Source organism: Rhinoderma darwinii, chromosome 4 (assembly GCF_050947455.1).
Source record: "Rhinoderma darwinii isolate aRhiDar2 chromosome 4, aRhiDar2.hap1, whole genome shotgun sequence".
Classification (NCBI taxonomy): Eukaryota; Metazoa; Chordata; class Amphibia; order Anura; family Rhinodermatidae; genus Rhinoderma; species Rhinoderma darwinii.
Window position 1 is genome coordinate 218,858,308 of NC_134690.1, and position 27,263 is coordinate 218,885,570.

At 40.7% G+C, this 27,263-nt stretch overlaps 1 protein-coding gene across 1 annotated transcript in view; it reads right to left on the reverse strand.

The window, feature by feature from the left end:
• FAXC (failed axon connections homolog, metaxin like GST domain containing) overlaps positions 1 to 24,537 on the reverse strand; it is a 60,205-nt gene extending 35,668 nt beyond the window's left edge. Inside the window, exons 1-2 of the mRNA XM_075862189.1 lie at positions 24,087 to 24,537; positions 8,474 to 8,609 (exon numbers count right to left, since the gene is read on the reverse strand). Coding sequence (XP_075718304.1) covers positions 8,474 to 8,609; positions 24,087 to 24,349 — 399 coding nt within the window. The 5' untranslated portion in view covers positions 24,350 to 24,537. The remainder of the gene's footprint in view (positions 1 to 8,473; positions 8,610 to 24,086) is intronic.
• Positions 24,538 to 27,263: the final 2,726 nt, after the last annotated feature.

Consider the following 27,263-nt stretch of genomic DNA (forward strand, 5'->3'; position numbering starts at 1 on the left):
AGGTGTGCAGTAAGCATTTTTACCCTCACAGGTGTTTCATAGATTTTATTAGCATTGGGCAGTGAAAATAAAAAAAATCCTTTTTCCTCAATAAGACGTAGGTTTAGCTCAAAATTTTTAATTTTCTTAACAAATTAAGGAAAAAAAGAACCCCAACATTTGTAAAGCAACTTCTCTGTAGTACGGAAATACCCCATATGTGGTCATAAACTGCTGTTTAGGCACACGGCAAGGATCAGAAGAGTAGGAGTGCCATTTGGCTTTTGGAGCACAGACTTAGCTGGATTTGTTTCTTGACACCAGGTAGCTTTTGCAAAGCCCCTAAGGTACCAGTACAGTGGAAACTACCCAAAAGTGACTCCATTTGGGATACTAGCTGCAAACTCCTTAAATTCAGCGATCACCTTTGACCACTGCATTTAAGGGTTTAATAGCGGAGATCGGGGCTAATTTCGGTCCCCGCCATTACAGCAGGGTGTCAGCTGTAACATACAGCTGGCACTTGGGGATGATGGCACCGACTCAGCTTCTGAGCCGATGCCGTCCATTTGTCACAAGTATACGACGAAATGTGGGAAGCACCTCCTTTCCATGACGTATACTTACGACAAATGTCGGGAAGGGGTTAATTTATTGCCAATATTGTGCATACTACTCAGACAAGCTGATATTAGGGAAACAGTGTATCGTTCTAGTGCATCAGACAATTCAGTGGAAGGGCTTCAGTCACCTCAAGGGTGAGATTGGCACTAGAATGTTCCTTTATTATCTATGCCACTATCAGATATCCACTAGTTTGGAATTCTTGGTATATATAAGCTGTCGGTGATTGAATATCAGTCACAAATTTTAAACACTGGGTGCCACTATTATCTTAACATATACCTATTAAAAGTTATATTCTAGTTTTATTTCCTTATCCCTTGTTCTTTCTGTGATAAATGTATTATTAATTGGATACAATTATTATACTTTCAGTAATAGACATATATATATGTACTGAGCTTAGTTCTGGTGCTGTATTTATTTACTGAGCTTAGCTCTGGTGCTGTGTATATGTACTGAGCTTTGATCTGGTGCTGTATTTATGTACTCAGCTTTGTCCTGGTGCTGTATATATGTACTGAGCTTTGTTCTGGTGCTGTATTTATGTTATGAGCTTTGTTCTGGTGCTGTATTTATGTTATGAGATTTGTTCTGGTGCTGTATTTATGTACTGAACTTGGTTCTGGTGCTGTATATGTTAGCGCTGATGGCCGTGGCCACCAGCTTGAGCGTCCTCATCGCCGGCGTCTCCCTTTAAAGGGACACGCGTGCTCTGCTCTCTCCTCCTCCCCCGGCCTGTGCCCGTAGGGTGCGCGTGCGCTCGTCCCAGTTCTTAGAGTGCCAGTGCGCGCACCAGGAATATTGCCCCCAGCCCATCCCGCCATACCTTGAACAAGTTAAGGAACTCTGCCCACTTCCCCAGTGCCTGAGCAATGTTGTTACTAACCCAGTGTTAGTCTGCGAAGGTTCCGTATCCTGTTTCCTGAAACCTGTATCCGTGTCCAGTGCTGTATCCTGAGTCCAGTCTCCATGAGCAGTCCTATATCCGTGTCCAGTCCTGTATCCTCATTTGAGTGTCCGTGACCAGTACTGCTTCCAGTAATACAGCGCAAGCCTGCTTCCAGTAATCCGGCACCAGCCTTCTTTCAGTTATCCGGCACCAGACTTTATTATCTACAGTATGTCTTATACCTGCTTGATTAGCAGCTACCCTGTTACGTCGGAGTAGCCCAGTGGGTCCTCCTCCCCATTGGCCGTTACATATATATGTACTGTGCTTATTTCTTGTGCTGTATATATTTATTAAGCTTTGTTCTGGTGCTGTATATATGTATTGAGCTTGGTTCTGGTACTGTAAATATGTATTGACAAGAGCGGATTATCATGAGGGCAATCTGGGCAAGTGCCCAGGGCCCGAGGCTGAAAGGGTGCCCAGTTTGCCCCGGTTCAGAGAACCAGGGTGGACCTCTCACCCAAATGTATCCGCATCCTTAGGACACGGATACAATTGCTTAATTTAGCGCTGGCGAGACAGGAAACTATTCCCTTCCTCCCATTCGGTGCTTTACTAATGACGCAATCACGCTGACTGCGCCATTACGCTGGATGATGCTGCCTGGTCTCTAACCTGTCCTGCATCGCTGGAGGACGACGCAGGATTGGGGACAGGTGAGAATGTTTTTTTTTGTTCTGTGAGCAACGTTGGGACAATATCTACAGGAGGCGCCATCTACAGGGGTCAATATCTACAGGTAGCGCTGTCTATACTGGTCAATATGTACAGGGGGCATTGTGACTGGCGCTATCTAAAGGGGGCATTATCTACAGAGGGCATTGTGACTGGTGCTATCTAAAGGCGGCATTGTGACTGGTGTTATCTCCAGGGGGCATTATGACTGGCACTATCTACAGGGAGCATTGTAACTGGCGCTATCTACAGGGAGCATTGTGACTGGTGCTATCTACAGGGGCTGTCACGATCCGTGGGTATGTGGACCCACTAGGCTGCACCGCCTATCGGAGTAACAGCCAGTCAAACAACAGTCCTAGTACAAGGGTACCTTTGATAGTCCAGACAGTAGCGTAGGCTAGGCACAGATAAACTTGCCGGCAGAGGACACCAGGCGTGGTGTTTTACAGCAGGCGTGACAGGTGGCACAACATGACTCCAACACTCAAAGGCACAGGAACAAATATAGAACGAGATACAGGATACAGGTAACAGGGCACGGTAACAAAGGGAACAGGATAACACTAAGGGACCATTTGCTAAGACTAACATGGGTAAACATAACAACGCTTAGGCAATGAGTGAAAGGGCAGAGCCCTTTTTATGGTCCAGGGGGATCATGGGCTAATTACAGATTTTACACTTGTGCGCATACTGGCCCTTTATGGCAGGGCGCGAGTGCGCACGTGCCCCCTACGGAACCAGCACAGTGATGCAGAAGTGAGAGCCGGCGTCTCTCAGGAGGGAGACGCCGCCCAGCACTCACTCATCCATGGCCGCCGAGGGGTAAGTTAGAACGACGGTCTGCGGCTGTGGGCGTTACAGATGCATTGTGACTGGTGCTATCTACAGGGGACAGTGTGACTGGCGCTATCTACAGGGGGCATTGTGACTCGTGCTATCTACAGGGGGAAGTATTACTGGCGCTATCTACAGGGGGCATTGTGAGTGTGTGTGGTGTTTTACTTTACAGTGTTTAACATAATTTAATTCATAGGGATAGAGTATGGTGCTATTATATTCAGGGGCACAGTGTATAGTACTATTGTATTTAGGGGCGCAGTGTGTGTTACTATTATATTTAGGGGCGTAGTGTGTGGCACCATGAGAATTTTATCTTCGTTTATAGGTGCGGAAATGTTGGAAAAGTGAGAAATTTCTCCTGAGTTAACAATACCCCACATGTGGTCATAAACGGCTGTTTGGACACATGGCAGGGCTTAGAAGAGAAGGAGCGCCATTTGGCTTCTGGAGTTCAAATTTAGCAGAAATGGTTTGCGGAGGCCCTGTCACATTTACAAAGCTTCTGAGGGGACAACATTTTTTGATGTTTTCAAACTTTTATTTTTATCACTTTTTTAACACTTTTTTTCAAGTCCCACTAGAAGACTTGAAGGTCCAACTGTCAGATTTTTTTTTTTTCGAATACATTGCGCTACCTACGTAGTGCAATGTATTAGAACTGTCAGTTATTCACTGCCAGCAAGCCGATTAGGCTTCGCCTCCCGGCGGGGCCTAATCTGCTTCCGTAATAGCAGAGCAGGGGGCCATTGTGTCTCCTGTTGCCATAGCAGCCGTCGCCAGTCCTGATTGCCTGTCAGGGCTAGCGATCTGCTAGCAACCGCTAAGATGCAACGATCGCTTTCGATCGCTGCATCAAAGGGGTTAATGACAGGGATCGGAGCTAGCTCCGGTTCCTGCCATTACAGGTGGATGTCAGCTGTAACATACAGCTGACTTCCACCGCTGATGACGCCAGATCAGCTCCTGAGCCGGCGCCATCTTGCCGGCGGCTACGGAAGCCGATCAGGCTCCGCCGCCGGGCGGGTCCTGACCGGCTTCCTTGCTAGGCAGACCAGGAGGCCAGTATTAGGCCTCCGGTTGCCATTGCAGCCACCGGAACCCCGACAATTTCATTGCTGGGGTTCCGATGAGCTGCAAACACCTTAAATACAGCGATCACGTTTGAGCGCTGCATTTAAGGGGTTAATGGCGGGGATCGAAGCTAATTTTGGTCCCCACCACTACATCTGGATATCAGCTGTAAGATACCGCTGACATCGGCGATGATGGCACCGGCTCAGCTTCTGAGCCGGTGCCAAGCATTTGGCGTATGGATACGGCAAAATTCGGGAAGCACTAGCTTTCCATGGCATACCCATACGTCAGAAGGGGTTAAGGTTTTTTCCCGTGAAAACCACAAACAATTTAAAGATGACCTTTTTAGGGTCTCAAAGTATTCTTCTATATGGCTCATTCTGCTTTTATACCAAATTCAAAACCGTGCCAAATCTGTGGCCTCCTAAACAGAAATCTGCGAATATACGATAGTGTCTTCAGAGTGCGGGGGGGCCCACACTTTGTGAACTGCCCGGGGCCCATGATACCCTTAATCTGCCCCTGCATACACCTTTTCCTTGTGGTTATAGCAGTCCCGCTCTTTTTAACAGTTGACACAGCAGGGAATTCCCTACTCTGTGTGTTTACAGCAAAGCCCCACTCGCCCTCCTCCCGTTCCACCAGTAGTCATAGATGGAACTCTCCTCCCCATTTCACCAGTAGCAGTGTCGACACAGCCAAACCTTTACCCCAGTAGACACAACAGGCCCTAAATCCGTCCCTTCTTTCTTGTGTAATCTCCAGAGATTTTACAACCCTTCTCTTAAACTCCCACACTATTTTGAGCCCTGGACAGATACTTCAGGTATTAAATATTTGGGATTTATTTTAGGATTTATTTATTGTGGGACCTGGCCTCTTTAGATTTTTCAGTGATAATACAGTTAAAAATCGAATTTAATGTTTACAGAACACTCAAATTCTGATAATCCAGCATCATTTTCAAGCATAGAATATATAATATTATGTGGAATTTCACAAAACCAGAAATCAGAAGATTTAGCAGAGAGAAGAAATTATGAACTCAATCTGATAAAAAAAAAAATTTTACAATAGAAGATTCTGTTAATTTTTTTTGGGCTGCCTTCCTGAAAGTTCTCTACACTGAAAAGTTGCATCCATATACTTTTCTATTACCATCTAATAATTTAGAATAATTGAGAAACCAGCATCTAGTAGGTCCCATTGATGCAGGTTTAAACGACTGTTACTGTACTTTAGGACTCCATGTTGTTAATCCCTTAATGATCACAAAAAAGGCGATTTTCTGCAATGTATTTGGTTGCGGAAAATCTGCAGCATAATACAGTAGCAGCAGAGTGGATGAGATTTGATACATCAGCAGCAGAGTGGATGAGATTTGAATAAATCTCATCCACACGCTGCGTAAATGATAAGTGGAAAATCTGCAACATGTCAATTGTATTTGTGGAATCGCAGCTTTTTTGTTGTGGGTTTTCCCCATTAAATTTGAAAAATAGAAGTTGTCGCGGTTTTTGCGGAGGACAAGCAGCGATCCTGCCACTAAAACTGCAACGCAGAAAAAAAATCGTATACTTACCCAGAATTCTGTGCTTCTTTGTCCAGGCCGGCCTCCTGGAATGCCGACCTCCTGCTGCGGTCACATGGGATGAAACATCATCCCAGGAAACCGGTCCGCAGGATGTCAGAGGGTAACATTGGGCGTTTTATTTTTTCACTACTGTTTTCCGCAGTGTACATTCCGGACGAAAAGCAATTTGGTGCAGTTTGCCATCCGGAATTCCCTATGACTGCCAGGGCGGATACGCTCTGTACATTTACGCAGCGTATCCGCCCTGTGTGAACATACCCGTAAGGTTAGGTCAATTTGATCTATTTCATGGTTAGGAACACATTAGAATCAGGATGTGTTTTCTTGTGGCTAAGGCTCCATTCACATCTGCGTTGGGGTCCCGTTCTGACGTTCCGTCTGAGTTTTCCGTCAGAATGGGAGCCTGAACAGACACAAACTGACACAAACGGAAACCAGAGGTTTCCGTTTCTATCACCATTTATTTCAATGGTGATGGATCCGGTGCCCATGGTTTCCGTTTGACTCTGCTGTGCACCAGACCCGTCTTTTTGCCGGAAGCAATAGTGTAGTCGACTATGCTAATGCTACCGGCAAAATGACGGATCCGGTGCACAACAGAGACAAACGGAAACCATGGGCACCGGATCCGTCGCCATTGAAATCGATGGTGATGGAAACGGAAACCTCTGGTTTCCGTTTGTGTCAGTTTGTGTCTGTTCAGGGTCACGTTCTGACCGAAAGCTCAGACGGAACGTCAGAACGGGACCCCAACGCAGATGTGAACGAAGCCTTGGAGCAATGCAAAAAAAAAAGCAAAATAGTAAACAATACAAAAAAAATTGTATAGCGTTAAGCAAACTCTACACCATGATATGATCCAACAACCGTAGAAGTTCCACTACTGTAAATGGACTCCATAACAGTGTAATATAGAATCTATTGAAGATACAGTCACCACTGTCAAATCATCAAGCGCAGGGCATTGTATTAGTACTCCTTGAGGGTCAGTTCACACGTTGAGTAAATTCCGCAAAGGAATTAGTTACGGAAAATTTGCAGCAAATACAGTAGCAGGCTGCGTAAATACTGAGCGGAAAAAACGCTCAGAAATTGAACTACGGTGTAGAATATTATTCTGTAGCATATCAATCGTATTTGCGTAAGTGCTGCTTAATTGTTGCGGGTTTTCCCCATTGAATTCGATGGGGAGGTAAAACCCGCAACAAATAGCAGTTGTAATTTTTGCGGCGGGTTCGCAGTGATCCTGCTGCAAAAAACGCAACTCAGAAAAAATTAAATCTCATACTTACCCAGAAGTCTGTGTTCCTCCCCCAGAGCGGCGTTTCACTCTGGCTGTAGCGACGGTCACATCATCCCAGGAGGCTGGTCTGGATGACGTCAGAGGGCCGGCCTCCTGGGTTGACGCTTCATCCCATGTGACCGCCGCTGCAGCCAATCACAAACTGCAGCGATCTCCTGGGATGAAACGTCATGAAAGTGCTGCACTTTTCTACAACGGACATCCTGGGTGAAAAACTGCACCACAGGGCGTATACGCTGCGTACTATTACTCAGCGCTTCCACCCCGTGTGAACACAGCCTTAAGGTTTGATCCAGCAGTCAAACGCTGTTCCATCTGTCCCCTACTTCTTACTAACCTATATTTGGTGGGTTAGTAAGAAGTATAGGACAAATGGATGACAATATAACTGCAAGATCAGATTACATAGAGTGTTTGTAGTCTGTTACCTTGGAAACATTTAGAAATAATTGTGGACATCACAAATTTCATTGCATATGATTTTTTTTAAACCATTTGTGACTAGTGGCGTTTACAGCTTAATGTCCACCTAAGAAATCTATACGCAAGTTACAGATTAGGCAAATTTGGTCACCAGGTATTAATAGTAGCCCCTTTTCTGCTGCTAGACAGAAATTAACACTGGCCGCTGAATAAAACTATTCACCAGGACCCCACATATCTGGATGTTGTATTGTACTACAGTATAAGGAAATATTTATTTGTTGCGGTTTTGGATCACCGAGCTCAGATGCAACCATGACTTTGAGGGAACTGTGCAATGTAAGATTGTAAATATTTTCTTATAATCATTATCCATTTTAAATATTCAAATATGTAAATTATGTCCATTTACAAGTAAAACAAGGAAAAGGAGGGCCCGTGCTGTTCTTGCAGAGGGGTTCTGAGTTGTATGTATCCACTCCTACGTCAGAATGAATCTTCCCTCACAATAGAAAGCCCTCTCTGGATCATCAGAAATCACTCAATAACTCCGGTGAATGACGTTCGACCAGTAATTTTGATGTCCAGAAATCATAAGCACGGTCCCTTTTACACAATCTAATAAAAAGTAGGGACACACTGTTATTTTCCTATGTAGGTGGCAGTGGTCTCCTTTTCTTATGTATAGATTTTCAGTGGCATTCATCTAATTTTTAGACTTTCTGAAAACAGAACCTGAATGTTAGCTTCTTCATTACTGTGAAGCAAGTATTTTTTCCTTCCGCCATCACTGTTTCTGTTATAATGGAAACCATGTTTGTGGTGCCGGATCCGTCACAGGACAGACAGCACTAATGGGGTCCATTTGGGTCCTGTCATGGTACCTGCTGTTTTGACAGGAAGAATCGGATGGTAGTGTGAACTCAGCCTAAGCAGAAATGTTTACAATTCATTAGACCTGTGTATGAATTAGCTAAATTGTACATGAACTTCAGTTTACCTGATATGGTAAGTCAGCCATTCTAAGGTAAGTTTCCATCTTCAGGCAGAATGGAGATAAACTCGGTACACCGTTGTTTGGTCGTGAAAACTGGTGTAATATAATGGCATCTTTGGAATCAACTTCTTGCTCTTTCCTAAAAAAATATATATAGAAATATATTAAACACAAAAATACAGCACAATGACAAACAGTTCAGTCTTATATAAAAAGATATAAAATATTCTTAAGGTGTTTTCCCACAATTAACATTTATCACCTATGCACAGGCCTGACGGCATCATCCTGCCATGCATTGCCAGGTACATAGTTACATAGTTACATAGTTACATAGTTAGTTCGGTTGAAAAAAGACACATGTCCATCAAGTTCAACCAAGGGATGGGAAAAGGGAAGGGAAAAATTTCTACACATAGGAGCTAATATTTTTTTTTTCTAGGAAATGATCTAAGCCCTTTTTAACCCGTTAGTGACCGCCAATACGCCTTTTCACAGCGGCCACTAATGGGCTTTATTCTGATGCATACGCCTTTTCACGGCGCTGCATCAGAATAAATAAACAGCAGGGAGCCGTTAAATCTCCCTGTTCTCAGCTACCAGAGGTAGTTGAGGGCTGGGGGCATCCCTGCTTGAACGGGTGAGATTGATATAAATATCGATCTCACCCATTTAAACCCTCAGATGCGGCGCTCAATAGCGAGCGCTGCATCTGAGTGGTTTTGGAGAGAGGGAGCTCCCTCTCATCCCACTGACACCCGGCGATAAGATCGCCAAGCGTCTGTGTCTCCGATGGCAGCCGGGGGCCTAATAAAGGCCTCCAGGTCTGCCTGTAGTGAATGCCTGCTAGATCATGCCAGAGTTTTAAACGGACAGGCAGTAATACACTGCAATACAAAAGTATTGCAGTGTATTATAAAAGCGATAGGAGGATCGCATATTAAAGTCCCCCAGTCGGACTAGTAAAAAAATGTTTCATAAAATAAAAAAAAATTTAAAAAAAATTTAAAAAACACTTTTTCCCCTTACAAAGTGCTTTACTATTAAAAAATAATATAAAAAAACAATAGAAAAATTGCTGTTTTCTGTGAATCCTGTCTTAAAAACAATGTGATAAAAAGTGATAAAAAAGTCGCATCTACTCTGCTAGATCTACCCAGGTCAACTGTCAGTGCTATTATTGTGAAGTGAAAGCATCCAGAAAGAACAACAGCTCAGCCATGAAGTGGTAGAATACGCACACACTCATAGCAGTGCCCCGAGTGCTGAAGCGTGTGGCTGTAAAAATGAGCTTTTCCACTGTTGCATCACTCACTACAGACTTCCAAACTGTCTCTGGAAGAACTGTGCATCGGGAGATTCATGAACTGGGTTTCCATGGTCGAGCAGCTACACACAAGCCTGAAATCAACATGCACAATGCCAAGCATCGGCTGGAGTGGTATAAAGCACGCTGCCACTAAAGCAGTGGTAACATTTTCTCTGGAGTGATGAATCACATTTCACTATCTGGCAGTCTGATGGGCGAATCTGGGTTTGGTAGATGCCAGTAGAACGCTACCCTGGAATGCAGAATGCCTACTATAAAATTTGGCAGGGGAAAGACAATGGTCTGGCCTTATTTACATTGAAGGGTAATGTTAATACTACAGCGCACTAAGACATTTTGGACAATTGTAACAATTTAGTGACAAATGCAAGGTTACAAATGGGCATATCCTGAAGCCCTTTTACCTGCTATCTATTAACGACCAGTGTTAACAATGGACAGTAGGACTAGTAAAACTGCCCCTAGAAGGCTGAAAAGGCTGAAAATGACCATAGAACAAGGTCTTTCCCATTTTCACCCTGCAGACAAATATATGGATATAAGTATTGATAAGTATTGTATTGATTGCTTGCTTGCTACAAAGTTTGCAAAAGTGACATAATTTGTAACCTTTTTTTTTCCTTTGCAGTTTCCTGAGTAGCTGAGTAAGGGGGAGGGCTTAGCTGCTACCAGGTGGTATAAATCAGGCCTCACTACTCTGTAGAGCCTGCTCTGTGGCTTGAATTGCAAGTGGTTTGTATATTAAGTGGAGTTCCAAAAACCGGATTGATTTACTGTGTTGTGTGTGACAAAGTGGGGGGCCATTGTATGTGATATATGTATTGATTGCTTGCTTGCTACAAAGTTTGCAAAAGTGACATAATTTGTAACCTTTTTTTTCCTTTGCAGTTTCCTGAGTAGCTGAGTAAGGGGGAGGGCTTAGCTGCTACCAGGTGGTATAAATCAGGCCTCACTACTCTGTAGAGCCTGCTCTGTGGCTTGAATTGCAAGTGGTTTGTATATTAAGTGGAGTTCCAAAAACCGGATTGATTTACTGTGTTGTGTGTGACAAAGTGGGGGGCCATTGTATGTGATATATGTATTGATTGCTTGCTTGCTACAAAGTTTGCAAAAGTGACATAATTTGTAACCTTTTTTTTCCTTTGCAGTTTCCTGAGTAGCTGAGTAAGGGGGAGGGCTTAGCTGCTACCAGGTGGTATAAATCAGGCCTCACTACTCTGTAGAGCCTGCTCTGTGGCTTGAATTGCAAGTGGTTTGTATATTAAGTGGAGTTCCAAAAACCGGATTGATTTACTGTGTTGTGTGTGACAAAGTGGGGGGCCATTGTATGTGATATATGTATTGATTGCTTGCTTGCTACAAAGTTTGCAAAAGTGACATAATTTGTAACCTTTTTTTTCCTTTGCAGTTTCCTGAGTAGCTGAGTAAGGGGGAGGGCTTAGCTGCTACCAGGTGGTATAAATCAGGCCTCACTACTCTGTAGAGCCTGCTCTGTGGCTTGAATTGCAAGTGGTTTGTATATTAAGTGGAGTTCCAAAAACCGGATTGATTTACTGTGTTGTGTGTGACAAAGTGGGGGGCCATTGTATGTGATATATGTATTGATTGCTTGCTTGCTACAAAGTTTGCAAAAGTGACATAATTTGTAACCTTTTTTTTCCTTTGCAGTTTCCTGAGTAGCTGAGTAAGGGGGAGGGCTTAGCTGCTACCAGGTGGTATAAATCAGGCCTCACTACTCTGTAGAGCCTGCTCTGTGGCTTGAATTGCAAGTGGTTTGTATATTAAGTGGAGTTCCAAAAACCGGATTGATTTACTGTGTTGTGTGTGACAAAGTGGGGGGCCATTGTATGTGATATATGTATTGATTGCTTGCTTGCTACAAAGTTTGCAAAAGTGACATAATTTGTAACCTTTTTTTTCCTTTGCAGTTTCCTGAGTAGCTGAGTAAGGGGGAGGGCTTAGCTGCTACCAGGTGGTATAAATCAGGCCTCACTACTCTGTAGAGCCTGCTCTGTGGCTTGAATTGCAAGTGGTTTGTATATTAAGTGGAGTTCCAAAAACCGGATTGATTTACTGTGTTGTGTGTGACAAAGTGGGGGGCCATTGTATGTGATATATGTATTGATTGCTTGCTTGCTACAAAGTTTGCAAAAGTGACATAATTTGTAACCTTTTTTTTCCTTTGCAGTTTCCTGAGTAGCTGAGTAAGGGGGAGGGCTTAGCTGCTACCAGGTGGTATAAATCAGGCCTCACTACTCTGTAGAGCCTGCTCTGTGGCTTGAATTGCAAGTGGTTTGTATATTAAGTGGAGTTCCAAAAACCGGATTGATTTACTGTGTTGTGTGTGACAAAGTGGGGGGCCATTGTATGTGATATATGTATTGATTGCTTGCTTGCTACAAAGTTTGCAAAAGTGACATAATTTGTAACCTTTTTTTTCCTTTGCAGTTTCCTGAGTAGCTGAGTAAGGGGGAGGGCTTAGCTGCTACCAGGTGGTATAAATCAGGCCTCACTACTCTGTAGAGCCTGCTCTGTGGCTTGAATTGCAAGTGGTTTGTATATTAAGTGGAGTTCCAAAAACCGGATTGATTTACTGTGTTGTGTGTGACAAAGTGGGGGGCCATTGTATGTGATATATGTATTGATTGCTTGCTTGCTACAAAGTTTGCAAAAGTGACATAATTTGTAACCTTTTTTTTCCTTTGCAGTTTCCTGAGTAGCTGAGTAAGGGGGAGGGCTTAGCTGCTACCAGGTGGTATAAATCAGGCCTCACTACTCTGTAGAGCCTGCTCTGTGGCTTGAATTGCAAGTGGTTTGTATATTAAGTGGAGTTCCAAAAACCGGATTGATTTACTGTGTTGTGTGTGACAAAGTGGGGGGCCATTGTATGTGATATATGTATTGATTGCTTGCTTGCTACAAAGTTTGCAAAAGTGACATAATTTGTAACCTTTTTTTTCCTTTGCAGTTTCCTGAGTAGCTGAGTAAGGGGGAGGGCTTAGCTGCTACCAGGTGGTATAAATCAGGCCTCACTACTCTGTAGAGCCTGCTCTGTGGCTTGAATTGCAAGTGGTTTGTATATTAAGTGGAGTTCCAAAAACCGGAGTTCAAAAGAGGAGTTAAAGCCCAAGTAAGTGCTCTTCTACTTTATCTTTTTGGTTAACACCTGTTCGCTGTTTTTTTGTAACTGGGATAATGGACAGCAAGATTGGAGGTTTTCTTCAGTGCACAGTTTGCCATATGTATGCACGACTGGAGCCGGAGTTCCAGGGTGAATATCTCTGTGGCAGATGTGAGCATATTGTTCACCTGGAAGCTCGTATTAGAGATCTGGAGGAGCAGAATGCAACACTGAGGAGGATAGACAATTTTGAACGGAGCTTGCTGCTCACAGAGCATGCAGTTAGTGGGTTACAACTGGAGGGTGAAGACATGGGTGAGCAGGATCAGGTAAGTAGCTGGGTTAATGTAGTTAGGGGCAGTAGAAAGGGGTCAAAGACAAGGAAGGCCGATCCGGTTTCTGACATTCCAGGCAAAATTGCCAAGTTGGGTGATGATGCGAGGGTGTCAGTCTCAGAAATGGCAGCCCTAGTGGATACTGATCTCCCTAACAGCCGGGAGAACAGCCCAGCTAGTAGTCGGCGGGATGGTAATGCAGGTAAGCCAAGACAATTGATAGTCGTAGGGGATTCTATAATCAGGAAGACGGATAGAATTATTTGTCGCCAAGACCACCTCAACCGAATGGTTTGCTGTCTCCCTGGTGCCAGGGTTCGGCATGTGGTGGAACGGGTGGACAAATTGCTGGGAGGGGCTGGTGATGATCCAGCTGTCGTGGTCCATGTCGGTACCAACGACAGAATAAATGGTAGGTGGAGGAGCCTTAAGAATAATTTTAAAGAACTAGGCTACAAGCTGAAGGGAAGGACCTCCAAGGTTGTATTCTCAGGAATACTGCCTGTGCCATGCGCATCACAGGAAAGACAGCGGGAGCTTAGGGAGTTAAATGCATGGCTGAAGTCTTGGTGTAGAGGAGAAGGATTTGGGTTCCTAGAGCACTGGGCTGACTTTTCATTGGGGTACAAACTGTATTCTGCAGATGATTTGCACCTAAATGGAAGGGGGTCCGCTGTGCTGGGGGAGAGAATTCTAGCTGGGGTGGCGGAGTATTTAAACTAGGGCTGAGGAGGGAGGTCAATGTAGAAAAAAAAGGGGTAGCCAGGTTAGAGAGGGGTCAGACTATATTGGTGGGGGGAGAAACAGAATGTGGGGAGAGGACTGGACAACAGGATAAGGAGATCCTTTCGTTACAAAACATCAGTGTAAATAAAAAGGACCGATTAATGTCAAATCACATTTCTGATAATAAAAGTGAAAAACTGACAGGCAAGTTAAAGTGTATGTTCACAAATGCCAGAAGTCTAGCAAGTAAAATGGGGGAGCTGGAGGCCTTGATACTGGAAGAAAATATAGATATAGTTGGTGTTGCTGAAACATGGCTGGACTCTTCACATGACTGGGCTGTAAATCTACAGGGTTTTACACTTTTTCGTAAAGACAGGACAAATAGGAAAGGTGGTGGTGTATGTCTGTATGTGAGAAATGATATGAAGGCGAGTGTGAAAGAGACAATATTGGGTGAAGACTGTGAGGAGGTTGAAACCTTGTGGGTGGAACTAGAAAGGGAGGTAAACACTGAAAAAAATACTTTTGGTGTAATCTATAGACCCCCCAATATAACTGAGGAGATGGAAGTTCAGCTATATAAACAGATGGAGCGGGCTGCACAGGCGGGTACTGTAGTGATAATGGGAGATTTTAATTTCCGGGATATTAATTGGTGTCATGGTTCGGCTTCAACTGCAAAGGGGAGACATTTCCTCAACCTGTTGCAGGAAAATTTTATGGGCCAGTTTGTGGAAGACCCGACTAGAGGTGAAGCTCTGTTGGATCTGGTCATTTCTAATAATGCAGATCTTGTTGGGAATGTCAATGTTCGTGAAAACCTCGGTAACAGTGATCACAATATAGTTACATTTTACCTATACTGTAAAAAACAAACGCAGGCTGGGAGGGCAAAAACATTTAATTTTAAGAAAGCCAATTTCCCCAGGATGAGGGCTGCAATTCAGGATATGGACTGGGAAGAACTAATGTCAAATAATGGAACAAATGATAAATGGGAGATTTTCAAATCTACTTTGAGTTATTATAGTGCAAAATTTATTCCTACAGGTAATAAGTATAAACGACTCAAATTAAACCCCACATGGCTTACACCTTCTGTGAAAGGGGCAATACATGACAAAAAAAGGGCATTTAAAAAATACAAATCTGAGGGTACAGCTGTAGCCTTTGTAAAATATAAAGAGCTTAATAAAATCTGTAAAAATGTAATAAAATTAGCAAAAATACAAAATGAAAGGCAGGTGGCCAAGGATAGTAAAACAAATCCTAAAAAATTCTTCAATGCAAAAAAGCCAAGGTCTGAACATGTAGGACCCCTAGATAATGGTAATGGGGAGTTGATCACAGGGGATCAAGAGAAGGCAGAGTTACTAAATGGGTTCTTTAGCTCTGTATATACAACTGAAGAAAGAGCAGCTGATGTAGCCGGTGCCAGTGCTGTTAATATATCGGCTGATATACTGAATTGGATGAATGTAGAGATGGTCCAAGCTAAATTAAATAAAATAAATGTGCACAAGGCTCCGGGACCAGATGGGTTACACCCTAGAATTCTTAAAGAGCTTAGTTCAGTTATTTCTGTCCCCCTTTTCATAATATTCAGAGAATCTCTAGTGACTGGTATAGTGCCAAGGGACTGGCGCAGGGCAAATGTGGTGCCTATTTTCAAAAAGGGCTCTAGGTCTTCCCTGGGTAATTATAGACCAGTAAGCTTAACATCCATCGTGGGGAAAATGTTTGAGGGGCTATTGAGGGACTATATACAGGATTATGTGACAATAAATAGCATTATAAGTGACAGCCAGCACGGTTTTACTAAGGACAGAAGTTGTCAAACTAACCTAATCTGTTTTTATGAAGAGGTAAGCAGAAGTCTAGACAGAGGGGCCGCTGTGGATTTAGTGTTTTTGGACTTTGCAAAGGCATTTGACACTGTCCCCCATAGACGCCTAATGGGTAAATTACGGACTATAGGTTTAGAAAATATAGTTTGTAATTGGATTGAGAATTGGCTCAAGGACCGTATCCAGAGAGTTGTGGTCAATGATTCCTTCTCTGAATGGTCCCCGGTAATAAGTGGTGTACCCCAGGGTTCAGTGCTGGGACCCCTACTATTCAACTTATTTATTAATGATATAGAGGATGGGATTAATAGCACTATTTCTATTTTTGCAGATGACACCAAGCTATGCAATATAGTTCAGACTATGGAAGATGTTCATGAATTACAGGCAGATTTAAACAAACTAAGTGTTTGGGCATCCACTTGGCAAATGAAGTTTAATGTAGATAAATGTAAAGTTATGCATCTGGGTACCAACAACCTGCATGCATCATATGTCCTAGGGGGAGCTACACTGGCGGATTCACTTGTTGAGAAGGATCTGGGTGTTCTTGTAAATCATAAACTCAATAACAGCATGCAGTGTCAATCAGCTGCTTCAAAGGCCAGCAAGATATTGTCGTGTATTAAAAGAGGCATGGACTCGCGGGACAGAGATGTAATATTGCCACTTTACAAAGCATTAGTGAGGCCCCATCTAGAATATGCAGTTCAGTTCTGGGCTCCAGTTCATAGAAAGGATGCCCTGGAGTTGGAAAAAATACAAAGAAGAGCAACGAAGCTAATAAGGGGCATGGAGAATTTAAGTTATGAGGAAAGATTGAAAGAATTAAACCTATTTAGCCTTGATAAAAGACGACTAAGGGGGGACATGATTAACTTATATAAATATATTAATGGCACATACAAAAAATATGGTGATATCCTGTTCCTTGTAAAACCCCCTCAAAAAACAAGGGGGCACTCCCTCCGTCTGGAGAAAAAAAGGTTCAAGCTGCAGAGGCGACAAGGCTTCTTTACAGTAAGAACGGTGAATTTATGGAATAGCCTACCGCAGGAGCTGGTCGCAGCAGGGACAGTAGATGGCTTTAAAAAAGGGTTAGATAATTTCCTAGAACAAAAAAATATTAGCTCCTATGTGTAGAAATTTTTCCTTCCCTTTTCCCTTCCCTTGGTTGGACTTGATGGACATGTGTCTTTTTTCAGCCGTACTAACTATGTAACTATGTAACTATGTAACTATGTAAGACCACTCTATGAACAAACATTAAAGCAACACATCGGTGTATTAACCCCCCCCCCCCCCATTTTAAAATGTAATATGTGAACACATGTAGTGTAATGTTGTGTATCAACTTACCTGGCGCTGTATTTAATGGGCTGCCGCTGGGTCACGTGATTTTCCCTCTGACTCTGAATCCTAGGGCGTCTGCTGTTGGGACCCAAAGTCAGTGTCTCAATGCAAGTCCATAAGAACCTCAATGTGAGTCTCATAGACTTGCATTGAGACACTGACCTCCTTTCCCTACAGTATTTGTGTAGAACTCAGAGTGAAGATCTCGTGACATAATTCCAGAGCGGCGTGGCTACGCGTGAAATACAGCGCCAGGTAAGTTGACACATAATATTACATTACATGTCATCACATATTAAAACGGGGGGGGGGGGGATACACCGGAGTGCTTCTTTAATGCAAAGATTGTATACACAGAATGTCAGATTGTAATAACTCACATCAGTCACTGCCCCCGCTTGGGCTTGCAATCTAATTTCATGTATGTACACACAAGCACATTGGTGCCTAGTTTCCCTACCAGTATGTTTTTGAATTATCAGAGGAAGCCAGAGTACCTGGAGGAAAGCCACAAACATAAATGCAAATATCATGCCTCCCAGTGACCTTGAGAGCAGATCACCTTTGCTGAACATATATATATATATGTATATAGGAAACTTCATAAATAGAAATTTCCTAATATAGGCCTATTTTCAGAATGTCATACTTTACTCCAGCAAAACAGAAGCAGTGAAAACTTTTAACTTCAAATTCTAAACTGCTGTCTTGCCAGTCCATGACTACAGGCTGTTTTACGATAGCCTGTAGTGGGTTTTTAACAGAGTATAGGCTGCTGTAAACAGAAGCTCCTGTAATACAATAGATTCATGAGGCAAATGTGATAAACAGAATACCCCCACTAGCAAATCTGGCAATACATTATGGAATTGTCATTACATTATGGAAGTGTCATTACATTATGGAAGTGTCATTACATTATGGAAGTGTCAGCTTACCAACTGATTATAATATTTTCCTAGCTGATAAAAGAATAAAAAAGGAAAAGTCACTCTGCTGCCCTTATACACAACTCTTATTTACTATACGGAAATCTTTACTACATTATTCTAATCCACCTATATATTTCTATGTTTAGTTATATCAGAGAAGTTATGGCAGAAAAGTACAAATAGTGTCAATACATTGTAGTGTACATACATTGTATTGTTATGTATATGTAGAATATTGTATTGTTATGTACTTTGTGGAACATTGCATTGTTATGTATTTGTAGAACATTGTATTATTATGTATTTGTAGAACATTATATTGTTATGTACTTTGTAGAACATTGTATTGTTATGTATTTGTAGAACATTGTATTGTTATGTATTTGTAGAACATTATATTGTTATGTATCTGTAGAATAATGTATTGTTATGTATCTGTAGAATATTGTATTGTTATGTATTTGTAGAATATTGTATTGTTATATATGTGTAGAATATTGTATTGTTATGTATTTGTAGAACATTGTATTGTTATGTATTTGTAGAACATTGTATTGTTGTATAATTGTAGAACATTGTATTGTTATGTATCTGTAGAACATTGTATTATTATGTATTTGTAGAATATTGTATTGTTATGTATATGTAGAATATTGTATTGTTATGTACTTTGTGGAACATTACATTGTTATGTATTTGTAGAACATTGTATTGTTATGTATCTGTAGAACATTATATTGTTATGTATTTGTAGAACATTGTATTGTTATGTATCTGTAGAACATTGTATTGTTATGTATCTGTAGAACATTGTATTGTTATGTATCTGTAGAACATTGTATTGTTATGTATTTGTAGAACATTGTATTGTTATGTATTTATAGAACATTGTATTGTTATGTATTTGTAGAATATTGTATTGTTATATAATTGTAGAATATTGTATTATTATATCTCTGTAGAACATTGTATTATTATGTATCTGTAGAACATTGTATTGTTATGTATCTGTAGAACATTGTATTGTTATTTACTTTGTAGAACATTGTATTATTATATACTTTGTAGAACATTGTATTGTTATGTATCTGTAGAACATTGTATTATTATGTATTTGTAGAATATTGTATTGTTATGTATCTGTAGAATATTGTATTGTTATGTATATGTAGAACATTGTATTGTTATGTATCTGTAGAACATTGTATTGTTATGTATTTGTAGAACATTGAATTGTTATGTATCTGTAGAACATTGCATTGTTATGTACTTTGTAGAACATTGTGTTGTTATACAGGGTGGGCCATTTATATGGATACACCTAAATAAAATGGGAATGGTTGGTGATATTAACTTCCTGTTTGTGGCACATTAGTATATGGGAGGGGGGAAACTTTTCAAGCTGGGTGTTGACCATGACGGCCATTTTGAAGTCAGCCATTTTGTATCCAACTTTAGTTTTTTCAATAGGAAGAGGGTCATGTGACACATTAAACTTATCGAGAATTTCACAAGAAAAACAATGGTGTGCTTGGTTTTAACGTTACTTTATTCTTTCATGAGTTATTTACAAGTTTCTGACCACTTATAAAATGTGTTCAAAGTGCTGCCCATTGTGTTGGATTATCAATGCAACCCTCTTCTCCCACTCTTCACACACTGATAGCAACACCGCAGAAGAAATGCCTCCCGATCTGACCCCCTTAGACTTTTATCTTTGGGGTCATCTGAAGGCAATTGTCTATGCTGTGAAGATACGAGATGTGCAGCAACTGAAACTACGGATACTGGAAGCCTGTGCTAGCATTTCTTCTGCGGTGTTGCTATCAGTGTGTGAAGAGTGGGAGAAGAGGGTTGCATTGACAATCCAACACAATGGGCAGCACTTTGAACACATTTTATAAGTGGTCAGAAACTTGTAAATAACTCATGAAAGAATAAAGTAACGTTAAAACCAAGCACACCATTGTTTTTCTTGTGAAATTCTCGATAAGTTTGATGTGCCACATGACCCTCTTCCCATTGAAAAAACTAAAGTTGGATACAAAATGGCCGACTTAAAAATGGCCGCCATGGTCAACACCCAGCTTGAAAAGTTTCCCCCCTCCCATATACTAATGTGCCACAAACAGGAAGTTAATATCACCAACCATTCCCATTTTATTTAGGTGTATCCATATAAATGGACCACCCTGTATACATTTTTAGAACAATGTATTGTTATGTATCTGTAAAACATTGTATGGTTATGCATCTGTATAATATTGTATTGTTATGTATCTGTAGAACATTGTAGTGTTATGTATTTGTAGAACATTGTATTATGTATCTGTAGAACATTGTATTGTTATGTATCTGTAGAACATTTGTATTGTTATGTACTTTGTAGAACAGTGTATTGTAGGGCATGACCACACGTAGTGGAATTGCTCTGGAATTCCGCTGCGGATAGAACATTGTATTGTTATGTATCTGTAGAACATTGTATTGTTATGTATTTGTAGAACATTGTATTGTTATGTATTTATAGAACATTGTATTGTTATGTATTTGTAGAATATTGTATTGTTATGTATCTGTAGAACATTGTATTGTTATGTATCTGTAGAACATTGTATTGTTATGTATCTGTAGAACATTGTATTGTTATGTATCTGTAGAACATTGTATTGTTATGTATCTCTAGAACATTGTATTGTTATGTATTTATAGAACATTGTATTGTTATATAATTGTAGAATATTGTATTATTATATCTCTGTAGGACATTGTATTATTATGTATCTGTAGAACATTGTATTGTTATGTATCTGTAGAACATTGTATTGTTATGTACTTTGTAGAACATTGTATTATTATATACTTTGTAGAACATTATATTGTTATGTATCTGTAGAATATTGTATTGTTATGTATCTGTAGAACATTGTATTATTATGTATTTGTAGAATATTGTTTTGTTATGTATCTGTAGAATATTGTATTGTTATGTATATGTAGAACATTGTATTGTTATGTATCTGTAGAACATTGTATTGTTATGTATTTGTAGAACATTGAATTGTTATGTATTTGTAGAACATTGTATTGTTATGTATCTGTAGAACATTGCATTGTTATGTACTTTGTAGAACATTGTGTTGTTATATACATTTTTAGAACAATGTATTGTTATGTATCTGTAAAACATTGTATTGTTATGCATCTGTATAATATTGTATTGTTATGCATCTGTATAATATTGTATTGTTATGTATCTGTAGAACATTGTAGTGTTATGTATTTGTAGAACATTGTATTATGTATCTGTAGAACATTGTATTGTTATGTATCTGTAGAACATTTGTATTGTTATGTACTTTGTAGAACAGTGTATTGTAGGGCATGACCACACGTAGCGGAATTGCTCTGGAATTCCGCTGCGGATAGAACATTGTATTGTTATGTATTTGTAGAACATTGTATTGTTATGTATCTGTAGAATATTGTATTGTTATGTATATGTAGAACATTATATTGTTATGTATCTGTAGAACATTGTATTGTTATGTATCTGTAGAACATTGTATTGTTATGTATCTGTAGAATATTGTATTGTTATGTATATGTAGAACATTATATTGTTATGTATCAGTAGAACATTGTATTGTTATGTATCTGTAGAACCTTGTATTGTTATGTATTTGTAGAACATTGTATTTCTATGTATATGTAGAATATTGTATTGTTATGTACTTTGTAGAATATTGTATTATTATGTACTTTGGAAGGTACAACTCGAAGGTAGATGACGCTACACGTGGCGGATGATATCAGATGTGGCAGATGACACCAGACGTGGTGTATGACAGCAAGCGTGACAGATGGCACTACACAACTCCACCACTAGAAGAGGCAGAGGAACAAATACAGCACGGAATACAGGATACAGGTAGCAGAGCACGTGAACACTGGGAATAAAATACGACTAAGCGACCATTTGCTAAGACTAACATGGGAATACACAACAATGCTCAGGTAAGGAGTGAAAGGGCAGGGCCCTTTTTATAGTCCAGGGTGATCTGGGGATAATTAATTATTTATATGTGCGCGCTGGCCCTTTAAGGCCAGGAACTCGCGAGCGCACCCCAATGGTCACTGCAGGGCAGAGCGGCCAGATGTGCTGGCGTCTCCGGGGAGGGAGACGTTGGCAGGAGGAGAGCGGTCACGGCCGTCAGCAAGGCAAGAGGAGGTGGCGGTCTTCCACTGCGGCCATTACATTATATACTTCGTAGAACATTGTATTGTTATGCATTTGTAGAACATTGTATTGCTATGTATTTGTAGAATATTGTATTGTTATGTATCTGTAGAACATTGTATTGTTATGTATTTGTAGAACATTGTATTGTTATGTATCTGTAGAATATTGTATTGTTATGCATATGTAGAACATTATATTGTTATGTATCTGTAGAACATTGTATTGTTATGTATCTGTAGAACCTTGTATTGTTATGTATTTGTAGAATATTGTATTGTTATGTATTTGTAGAATATTGTATTATTATGTACTTTGTAGAACATTGTATTATTATGCACTTTGTAGAACATTACAGTTATGTATCTTTAGAACATTATAGTTATGTATCTGTAGAACATTGCATTGTTATGTACTTTGTAGAATATTGTATTATTATGTATTTGTAGAACATTGTATTATTATGTATTTGTAGAACATTGTATTGTTATGTACTTTGTAGAATATTGTATAGTTATTTATCTGTAGAACATTGTATTATTATGTATTTGTAGAACATTGTATTATTATGTATTTGTAGAACATTGTATTGTTATGTATCTGTAGAACATTGTATTATTATGTATTTGTAGAACATTGTATTGTTATGTATAAGTAGAACATTGTATTTTTATGTACTTTGTAGAACATTGTATTGTTATGTATAAGTAGAACATTGTATTGTTATGTACTTTGTAGAACATTGTATTGTTATGTACTTTGTAGATCGTTGTATTATTATGTATTTGTAGAACATTGTATTATTATGTATTTGTAGAACATTGAATTATTATGTATTTGTAGAACATTGTATTATTATGTATTTGTAGAACATTGAATTATTATGTATTTGTAGAACATTGTATTATGTATAAGTAGAACATTGTATTATTATGTATTTGTAGAACATTGTATTGTTATGTACTTTGTAGAACATTGTATTGTTATGTACTTTGTGGATCGTTGTATTATTATGTATTTGTAGAACATTGTATTATTATGCTCTTTGTAGAACATTATAGTTATTTATCTGTAGAACATTGTATTATTATGTATTTGTAGAACATTGTATTATTATGTATTTGTAGAACGTTGTATTGTAGAACATGTTGACTAATACAGTGGAGCATAATGAAAACAATGCTGCTCCACCAACTCCAACCACAACTGGAGTCCCCACCTACTGTTGTTTACAGCACAAGGTGAAGCCTGTAGGAGCAGCACAACACGAACTTGGTGGACATGGTTGGAAAAATACAATCTGAACTATAGATGAGAATGTGACAGTATCCATTTCTATCAAATAATAATAATGATTGCAATATACAGACATCCAGCAACAACCTACTCAGTGTGCCTTTACTTATCCAGATTAACCTCATGCTGTTCAGAGCAGAATGTCTGAGAGATTAACCCAATGAAGTGAAAGTGTTTCATTCTATGTAGAGGCCACCAAGAGATATCCCAGGAGGTTGCTGCTTGTAAAGGACACTGATAAACAATGTATCAGGATGGACAGGGCACCAGGACTATAGAGTCACCACAGCCTAGATCAGCAGTGCTGGTGGGCCAGGACATCCTCAGGTCCTCACATACATGCCATATATATGGATGAAGCTTCAAGTCTGCCTAGGTATTTCATTAGGAATCATGCACACACTACCCCCAGCAGTAAAAGAGCAAGCCTTACCTGATAGCCAGCAGCTCATGAAGGAGGTAAGCAGCAGCTGCCAGCAGGGCTCCTCCAGTCAGGTAGAGGGTTTTCTTCCACCAGGAGTCAGATCCCAGCCCTGACATAACGCCACCGTAATCCTGCAATGGGAAAGCGACTATGTCCCCATAAAAGGAGTAGTTGTCCTCTGATCCTATACACCAGCACAGGGAGAAGCTCTGATTCCTGCTCAGATCAACCACACAAGACCTGGAGGAGACTAGACCAACACCCCAGTGCATGCTGTGTGGCCTGTCCTCTGCCCCTATACCCCGACAGATGCATTAAATGCTGCCCACCACGACCAAAGGAGACTACATAGACAAGGAAGGAGCAGAGCAGGCAGTGTGTGGTGGTGGTGGTGGTGGTGGTGATGGGCAGGGAGGAGGCAGCATGTAGGCTTGGATGTGCCTCTCCTCCTCCTCCTCCTCCTCCTCCTCACTGGTGCCTGATCTTAGCTTCCTCTTTGTGTGGTGCTGATGTCATGCTCCATCCTCACTGATGATGCTTCTGGGAAAATGCCTTGCTCTGGTGGAGTCTGAGCTGTGTGTGCATCATCTCCTATATCACATAGATATACAGCATAGACTGATGTAAAAGCTGTGATAACAGTAAAACTGATCTGATAGTAAAAAACATTCCCACTAGACATAAATCACCATTATAAGTCCTTCCGTTTTCTTTAATATTAACTTGCTGTAATTCTTTTTATCTATTTCAGCTCTAGCAGTTTCCCTGTTTTCCAAAATTGGCAGCAATGACAGCACCTACAACCAAGCTTTCTCAGACTCCTGAATGGATATGTTGGTACACGTTTGGTGTATGCGCTGGGAATAATTCCAAATGCTTTAATTGATAAGGTGTATGCCAATAGAGTGTCCTTTTGGCATACATTCGCGTGTTATATGTCAGTATGGCTTTAAGCTTTCTCCGGAAAGCCGATGTATCGGTGTATGGGCTCATAGACTTTCTATTGAGCCCCTACTCCGATACATTAATTTCCGGAAAAAGCCGAACAGACACGAAACGGCTGAGCGCTCACACGACCACTTCAGCTGCTTTGTTCTAGCAATTGGTGGGTGTCTCAGTGCTCGGACCCCCACCAATACAAACTTCTGACATGTCACTATGACATGTCATAAGTTTGTCAAACGTTTAGCTACACTTTAAGGTAGGTAGTACGTGTCAAACTAACATCCACATGCATTGCAGGGCCCAAGGTTCCCAGCAGAACATTGCCCAGAGCATCAGACTTTCTCCTCAGACTTGCCTTCTTCCCATAGGGCATCCTGGTCCATCTCTTTCCCAGGTAAGTGAGGCACCCGGCCATCCACATGATATAAAAGAAAACGTGATTAATCAGACCAGGCCACCTTCTTCCATTACTACATGTTCTGATGGTCACACGCCCATTGTAGGTGCTTTTGGAGGTGAAAAGGGGTCATCATAGGCACTGTGACCCATCGGTAGATATGCAGCCCAAAAGGCATCAAGTTGCGATGCCCTGTTTGTTCTGACACCTTTCTATCAAAGCAAGCATTTACTTTTTTTCAGCAATTTGTGATCTAGTAGCTCTTTTGAGGGATCGGATCAGATGTGCTAGCCTTCTCTCCCCACATGCATCAATAAGCCATGGGCACCCTTGACCTTGTCACCATTTGTCCTTCCTTGGACCACTTTTGGTAAGTACTGACCACTGTATACTGGGAACACTCTGCAACACCTGACGTTTTGGATATGCTATGACACAGGTGTCTAGACATCAAATTGTGGCACTGGTCAAGGTCTGTCAGATCTTTACACTTGCCCATTTTTCCTGTTTCCAACATATCAACTTCAATAACTGACTGCTCAGTTGCTGTATAATATATCCTACACCTTCAAGATGCAATTGTAACTAGATAATCTATATTATTCACATCATTTGTCAGTGGTTTTAAAAGTATGGCTGATCAGTGTATGTTACAATATATCTTTATTTTTCTGAAACAGAGCTCCAAATCCCCTGCTTCTCTTTACAAAGCCATAGACTTACAAGGGAACCTCACTCCTTACCGATGTATAGAGCTCCTATTTAAATGAATGGGAGCTGTATAAGTATATATGTGGTAAGCTGATGGTTGTCGTTGCAGCCCTGGGGCTTAATAAATGCCACCAGGTCTGCCTTCTTTCTTCTGCCGGTTAAACGCTGCCTCTAGCAGGGCTTAACAGGAGCGTGTAAAAATGACAATACACTGCGATACATTAGTATTGCAGTGCATTGGGCCAGTGATCTCACGATCGCTGGTTTAAATCTCCTAGGGGGCTAATAAAATGCTTTAAATAAGTTAAAGAAGGTACTCAATAGTGTACAAAAAATAAAAAAATATTAAAAGTAAAAAAAAATAAACTTTGCCCATTTTTCCTCTAATGTAAAAATAAACAAAATTGAAAAGGCCCTGTCCGTCAAAAGAAAAAATTAAACCACCTGAACCGCTGTTATCTTAGCGCTAAATTTTTTTTAAGAAAAAGTGATCAAAAAGTCGTATGGTACCAATGAAAACTGCAGCTCGTTCCGCTGCATTCTACACTCAGCATTGCACCAGTTTAACATGATTTATGTTATGCTAATTTACCAATTACATTGGCTACATAAATTTTTGCCTGACGCATACACCAAACGTGGCGTGAACGGGTCCTAATTTGTACCAATGAAATAAAAATAAATAAAAAAGACTAACATTTAGAACTAGTGCAATTTGTCCTTTCCTGCCTTTACCATAGTAGTTATGTCTTGCAACCTCCATATTTAGTCACTTATAGTGTCCCAGTTGGCTCTATGCTCTATTAAAGATTGGAGGTGTCACAGTAGGGTAGCCAGACTCAAGGACAACTTGGGATGGGCAGCTTTTGAACCACAGAAAAGCTGTATTGAACAGCAAATGCGATAACCTGTCTTCAACTACGGCTTGGGGATCTTGACCACTGTGGGAGTTCCCTGTGAGCTGGTTGTGCCAGAGGATGCACAGCATATAAACCTGCGGTTTTCTTGTGCCGCCATGGATCACCGAAGAGCCACCCTCTAGCACACAGCTTACTCTGACCTGATAGTGTTGTCCGAACTGCACCACAAACTGTGCAAAGGACGCCTCTGTCACTATCGCAACTCTGTATGAG